Source organism: Thunnus albacares, chromosome 12 (genome assembly GCF_914725855.1).
Source record: "Thunnus albacares chromosome 12, fThuAlb1.1, whole genome shotgun sequence".
Lineage (NCBI taxonomy): Eukaryota > Metazoa > Chordata > Actinopteri > Scombriformes > Scombridae > Thunnus > Thunnus albacares.
The window spans coordinates 30016783-30024618 of record NC_058117.1 but is presented as its reverse complement, the minus strand read 5'-3'; the positions used below and the strand labels follow the sequence as shown (position 1 = coordinate 30024618).

The 7836-nt window shown below is 40.5% G+C and overlaps 1 protein-coding gene across 1 annotated transcript; it reads right to left on the bottom strand.

Moving 5' to 3' along the window:
• Positions 1–5632: 5632 nt before the first annotated feature.
• Positions 5633–7596, bottom strand: LOC122993719 (tripartite motif-containing protein 16-like). The gene has a single exon (XM_044368109.1). It carries the CDS (start codon positions 7301–7303, stop codon positions 5633–5635), a length of 1671 nt encoding a protein of 556 aa, XP_044224044.1. The 5' UTR covers positions 7304–7596.
• Between the last annotated feature and the right edge of the window lie 240 nt (positions 7597–7836).

Genomic DNA, 7836 nt, shown 5'->3' with positions numbered 1-7836 from the left:
TAACTAAGTGGATGTGTTGTATACATGCTGAAAATACATAGATATACTCCATTACAAGTAAAAGTCCTGCAGTAGTGGAAAGTAACTAAGTACATTTACTCAAGTACTGTACTTAAGTACAATTTTGAGTTCTGTACTTTACTTGATTATTTCGATTTGATGCTACTTTACACTTCCACTCCACTACATTTCAGAGGAAAATATTGTACTTCCTACTCCACTACATTTATTTGACAGCTTTAGTTACTTTTTAGATCAATATTTTATACATAAAACATTTAATCAGTTTGTCATCTACATATTGTATAAGGTATAAGGTGTTAAAATTATATCCACCTCTAAAGCATTAAAATGTTTTAGTGAAGAAAGCTGAAAGTACAGAGACTGACTGACAAACATTCTTCTGCTCTGAACATGAACTCTGTACTTTGTGGTGTTTCAGGAGGAAAACTGCCTCAAATAAACTCTCATATTGGTTTCATATTTTCTCCAGAAGCTTTGAATGAGATCCTGAGATGAAGACAGAAAAAGATACTTTGTTCATTCTTGAGAAAAACTTGATTATGTAAAGCTTCAGATTGTTCACACATCCAATCAGTAAAGTCTGTTAAATGACTCTTGTTCAATGATTTCATGTTCAGATTCACTTCATCCACACAATCAGTTAGTTTAACCCAGAATGTCAGCTATGCACAACAACATAATAAATGATCTCCTCCTTGATTATTATCATGATAATTATAGTTTGATTGTACGTTTCCGTATTAATTTACAAAGTGATGAGAACAAAATATCTATGATGAAGGAAATTCTGCTATTTTCTCTGTTTAAGAAACAACAACAAACAAATACATCAATACAAACATAAAACTAACATTTAGAAAAAAGAGAAGTTTATATTTTCACCTGAGGAAACGTCAGTGAAGGTAAAAGACGTCATCATGAGCAGCAATAGCCTCCATGGATAAAAACACACAGGAAAAAGTGACATTTAAAGAAACTCAAAACTGGAGACAATTATGATAATAATCAAGAATTACGACAAAGAATTACGACAAAGAATCTGACACATGAATTCTGAAATGACTTCTGTCTATTTTAGTTTACAGAACTCACTTGTGGCTCCATAATGAAGCCAAAATCCAGCATAGAGAGGCTGAGTGAATGTGGTCTGGACTCTGTGGAGGAGAGTCATGGTTTCAGAGACGCTGTAGAAGGACAGAATACCTGCTCTGTGATCCAGATACACTCCTACTCTGGAGGAACCAGGATCTGAGACGGGAGTTGAGACTTTGTTGAACCAAAACATATAACTGTTAGTGTCACATCTTAAAGCCCAAGATTTGTCATTAAATCCAAATCCACATTCATATGAGTGTCCTGCTCTGCTGATAATCTTGTATGCAACTGCAACACAAACTCCTCTCCCGCTCCACTCCACCTCCCAGTAACAACGTCCAGTCAGACTCTCTCTACTCAGGACCTGACACCAATCAGTGAATCTGTCTGGATGACTAGAATAAGATTGGTGTTGACCCATTCGTTCTGCTTTTCTGTTCCCCACAGATAATAACAGCTCTGTGTTTGCTGTGTTTGGATCCAGTGTGATTCCACGTGAATATTTTAAGAACTCAGCTCTGGTCTTGGGTTCTGGTTGTGACAGTAAAACCTTCACTTCAGTCACTCTCAGTGAGATGTTTGTCCATTTCTCCCTCAGGATGTCCTGTAGTTGATCTCTGAGCTCTGACACAGCTAATGTCACATCCTCAAAGTATCTCAGAGGACGGATATTGATGCTGGATGAGTCTGTAGGTTCACTGAGTTGTGACAGTGAGGGGTAGTTGAGTTGAAACTGGATGTGATCCTCTGTGTGTGAGAGCTGCTTCAGTTCAGCGTCTTTCCTCTTCAGCTCAGTGATCTCCTGCTCCAGATTCTCCTGAAGCTCTCTGACTTGGCTCACTTCAGTTTCCTGCTGGGATCTGATCTGCTGCTTCACATCAGAGCTTCTTTTCTGGATGAGATGGATCAGCTCAGTGAAGATCTTCTCACTGTCCTCCACTGCTTTATCAGCAGAGAGATTGACGGCCTCCACCTCCTGTTGAAGCAGCCTCACATCTTTCTCTCTGCACTGGATTCTCTGCTGGATTTTCTGTCGACTCACCTCGAGCTCTCTCTGCCTCTTAGTCCTTTCTGTTGCAGCTGAGACTGTGTTGTGGCCTTTATGTTCATCCACAGAGCAGAGATAACACATATTCTGCTGATGAGTATGACAGAACATCTTCATCATCTCATCATCATTGAGAGCACAGTAGTGACCAGCAGGAGCAGCTTGGAGTCCAGTCTTCTTCAGCTGCTCCACTAAAGATGCTAACATGGTGTTTGTCCCCAGGACAGGCCTCGGTGTGAAGGTCTGTCTGCACTGAGGGCAGCTGTACATCTTTCTCTGATCCTTTTCATTCCAGTGTGTTTTAATACAGCTCATGCAGTAGCTGTGTCCACAGGGAATAGTCACCGGATCCTTCAGTAGATCCAGACAGATTGAACAAGAGAAAGTCTCTCGGTCCAGCTGAACTCCTTTCTGTGCCATTTCAGCTCTCAGTGGCAACGCCTGTCTGATCTGTGGGGGAGGGAACAAGGAAATATTGTTGTGTTTGAGAGCAGGAAGAAGAGGGAGGAGTTATCAAGCACTGAGTCATTCCAGGAGGAGGAGCAGTTTTAAAGGGATACTGGATGCTTTTCATTTGGCTATGGTGACTCCTCGTTTCCCTCACTCATGTCTCAGCTCCTCCCAGCGAGGACAGAGGAATTTAATTCACCAAAAGGGACTTCCTCACTCACGCCAGTGTTATTTTGAGGAGACAACAATGATGCACAGCATCTCCACTGTCAGTTATGAAGAAGTCAGCTATCAATATGTAGAAATGATTAAGTAACAGTTTAAACTCTTAAGTTTAAGCTTAAAATTCATGTACAGTAAATAAACTCTTTGATCTATTACTTAATAATTTCCACATATTGATAGCTGGAAGGAAAACACCTGATAACACCTAGCATACTGCTCCAATGTTTTATCATTTGATTATAGATCTATAGTAACATCTGGCTGTCACAGAATAAGACACAAATAGACAATTTAAACCTGTTAATTACTGAAAGAACATAACCAACATGCCAACATGCCAGACAAACACAACACACCCACTTTACTACATGACCTAAACCTGACCAAGTGAGTGTGTCATGTAGTGAAGTAGGTGTGTGGTGTAGATACTGTGAGTGCACAGATAGACCTATTTTTAGTTAGAGAGCAAGTCTGTTGCATTAGATCCACCTACTCTCTCTGGCAGACCAACGACTGCTGGGTGATGATAAACACATCACTGTGTGCTGTATGTATTATCAACTGTAGGGTACAGTTCCTGCATGTTTTGAAGGTTGACAGCACAAGCGTCAAACAACAGACCAGCACTTTCTTCAACACCCCATGAATGCTGGCCAATAATATATAAGTGAGAGTCCCAAACTCCTCACTGACCAGACCATCTAAACAACCTCCTGCAAACAGAAAAGGATCAGATAAAGAACCCCTATGTCCTGCATGGTCACCAAACCAGACCACTGACCCAAACCACCTTTGATCCAGCAAGATGGGAAGACCAATTCACACCCCAGTGTGAATTGATAGTACCATTTACATAAATGACCCCCACCATTGACTATCATAACTCACCTCTACGAGCCAGTCACACACAGAGAAGAGCTGGCACCAACTTTAATCCCACTGTGGATTTTGACTTTCAGGACTTGAATGACCAATCCAAGAACTGATCACTGGGCAAACCAGCATAAGACACAAGACATGCTGCATAATATGCTGTGCTCCAGTGACATACAGACACACACGCACACACACCCTCAAATGGCATGGACCCCTGCCGTTTGCAGTCAGATCAAGGAGAACAGAGGACTGTAAAACCCATAGACTTACAAATGTAGTTTTAGACTTTGTCTAATGACAATAATTGTTGTATGTTGATATGTGTTTATATCACAATATGTGTTGTTATGTACTTTAGTCAGACTTTTATTCCACTACCTTTAAGCCAAGAAATGTACCACTAACATAATCCCATCATCCATGATAGCACTATCATGTTTGGTATCATTCTGCTTGTTTCATTGTCAGAATGCTAAAGCTACTATCAAAATTGCAAAATTAGGAATCATGCAATTGTTAAATTCTAAATACTTTGATTAATGGAGTAACTGTATTCAGGAACTGTACCCACCTGTCCATGAACAGGAGAGAACTGACTATGGGAGTAAGGTAAAAAGAAAATAGAATTACCATAGTTTATAATGTTTTTTCCATATGTTTTCATGTATGAAAAGACCCAAAATGAACACTATAAGCTGACTATTGATTACTATATGCGAATTAAAGGATTTGTATAGGAATGATTCTGTCCCAAGCTTTTTCATTTTGGTTCATCATTGTATTTTCATAGTCTGGTATTCCTACTTCTATTTAAGTAAAGGATCTGACCTGCGACACTGGTATTTGACTTGGGTTTTTTTTTTTTCCCGAAAACAAATAATTTTAATGTATTTGTATCTGGGCACACTTGAATATTTCCATTTGATGCTACTTTATACTTCCACTCCACTACATTTATTTGAAAGCTTTAGTTACTTTTCAGATCAATATTTTACACATACAACATTTGATCAGTTCGTCATCTACATATTGTATAAGGTATAAGGTGTTAAAATTAGCTCCACCTCTAAAGCATTAAAAATGTTTTAGTGAAGAAAGCTGAAAGGACAGAGACTGACTGACAAACGTTCTTCTGCTCTGAACATGAACTCTGTACTTTGTGGTGTTTCAGGAGGAAAACTGCCTCAAATAAACTCTCATATTAGTTTCACATTTTCTCCAGAAGCTTTGAATGAGATCCTGAGATGAAGACAGAAGAAAATATTTTGCTCATTGTTGAAAAAACATCTTTATTGATTATGTAAAGCTTCAGATTGTTCACACATCCAATCAGTAAAGTCTGTTAAATGACTCTTTTTCAATGATTTCATGTTCAGATTCACTTCATCCACACAATCAGTTAGTTTAACCCAGAATATCAGCTATGTACAACAACATCATAAATGATCTCCTTATTGATTATTATCAAGATAATTATAGTCCTATAACACATTTCTTTACAAATTTACAAAGTGATGAGAACAAAATATCTATGATGAAGGAAGTTCTGCTGTTTTCTCTGTTTAAGAAACAACAACAAACAAATACATCAATACAAACATGAAACTAACATTTAGAACAAAGAGAAGTTTATATTTTCATCTGAAGAAACGTCAGTGAAGGTAAAAGACATCATCATGAGCAGTGATAGCCTCCATGGATAAAAACACACAGGAAAAAGTGACATTTAAAGAAACTCAAAACATCATCAGAACAACAAATGATAAAAAAGTGTTGACAATCTCAGTTTGATTGACAGCTGATCTCTGTGCAGTTCAGAAACACCACAGCAACGAGCTGTCAGGAACAATGGAGACAAAAACATGAAGAATTAAAACAAAGAATCTGACACATGAAGTCTGAAATGACTTCTGTCTATTTGAGTTTACAGAACTCACTTGTGGCTCCATAAAAAGCAAAAAGTCCAGCATAGAGAGGCTGAGTGAATGTGGTCTGGACTCTGTGGAGGAGAGTCATGGTTTCAGAGACGCTGTAGAAGGACAGAATACCTGCTCTGTGATCCAAGTACACTCCTACTCTGGAGGAACCAGGACCTGAGACGGGAGTTGTGATGTTGTTGAACCTAAATATATAACTGTTAGCGTCACAACGTAATACCCAAGATTTGTCATTGAATCCAAATGCACATTCCTTCCAGTCTCCTGTTCTGCTGATATCCTTGTATGCGACAGCTACACAAACTCCTTCCCCTCTCCACTCCACCTCCCAGTAACAACGTCCAGTCAGACTCTCTCTACTCAGGACCTGACAATATACAGTGAATCTGTCTGGGTGACTAGAATAAGACTGTTGTTGTTTCATTCGCACTGCTTTTCTGTTCCCACCAGATAATAACAGCTCTGTGTTTGCTGTGTTTGGATCCAGTGTGATTTCACGTGAATATTTTAAGAACTCAGCTCTGGTCTTGGGTTCTGCTTCTGACAGTAAAACGTCCACTTCAGTCACTGTCAGTGAGATGTTTGTCCATTTCTCCCTCAGGATGTCCTGTAGTTGATCTCTGAGCTCTGACACAGCTAATGTCACATCCTCAAAGTATCTCAGAGGACGGATATTGATGCTGGATGAGTCTGTAGGTTCACTGAGTTGTGACAGTGAGGGGTAGTTGTGTAGAAACTGGTTGTGATCCTCTGTGTGTGAGAGCTTCTTCAGTTCAGCGTCTTTCCTCTTCAGCTCAGTGATCTCCTGCTCCAGCTTCTCCTGAAGCTCTTTGACTCGACTCACTTCAGTTTCCTGCTGGGATCTGATCTGCTGCTTCACATCAGAGCTTCTTTTCTGGATGAGACGGATCAGCTCAGTGAAGATCTTCTCACTGTCCTCCACTGCTTTATCAGCAGAGCGATTGACGGCCTCCACCTCCTGTTGAAGCAGCTTCACATCTTTCTCTCTGTCCTGGATTCTCTGCTGGATGTTTTGTCGACTCACCTCAAGCTCTCTCTGCCTCTCAGTCCTTTCTGCTGCAGCTGAGACTGTGTCGTGGCCTTTATGTTCATCCACAGAGCAGAGATAACAGATAATCTGCTGATCAGTACGGCAGAACATCTTCATCACCTCATCATGACGAGAGCAGATGTTCTCCTGGAGCTTCTCTGAGGGGTCGACCAGCTTGTGTTTCTTTAATGGAGCTGCATCATAATGAGGTTGGAGGTGTTTCTCACAGTAAGAAGCCAGACACACCAGACAGGACTTGAGGGCTTTCAGCTTCCTTCCAGTGCAGACATCACAGGCCACATCTTCAGGTCCAGCATAGCAGTGATCAGCAGGAGCAGCTTGGAGTCCAGTCTTCTTCAGCTCCTCCATTAAATCTGCTAACATGGTGCTTTTCACCAGGACAGGCCTCGGTGTGAAGGTCTGTCTGCACTGAGGGCAGCTGTGGATTTTCTTCTCATCCTCTTCATCCCAGAAGCTTTTAATACAGTTCATGCAGTAGCTGTGTCCACAGGGAATAGTCACCGGATCCTTCAGTAGATCCAAACAGATCGAACAAGAGAAGTTTTCTCGGTCCAGCTGAACTCCTCTTTGTGCCATTTTACCTTTCAGTGGCAACGACTGTCTGAGTTTCACTCCCTTAGAAGGTGAACAAGTTTGACCTCTGATCTAAACAACATGTGTTACTGCAGTGAATGCAGCCTGCAGCTGTTGTACTACATTACATGTTGGCTACACTCATCTCCAAACTGTAGATCTGAAGGGGAGCAAACAAGGAAATATGAGAACAGAGTGGAGCTTGTTGTGTTTGAGAGCAGGAAGAAGAGGGAGGAGTTATCAAGCACTGATTTAAAGGGATACTGGGTGCTTTCCATTTGGCTAACGTGACTACTCGATTCCCTCGATCATGTCTCGGCTCCTCCCAGCGAGGACGGAGGACTTTAATTCATCTAAAGGGACGTCCTCACTCATGCCGGTGTTATTTTGAGGAGACGACAATGATGCACAGCATCTCAACTGTCTATTATGAAGAAGGCAGCTATCAATATGTATTAAGTTTAAACTTGAAATTCATATACAGTTAATTAACTCTTTAAACTGTAACTTAATTATTTCCACATATTGATAGCTAG

Excerpts from the sequence above, each read along its gene's own strand:
- LOC122993719 (XM_044368109.1), bottom strand. The coding sequence starts at position 7,303 with ATGGCACAAAGAGGAGTTCAGCTGGACCGAGAAAACTTCTCTTGTTCG.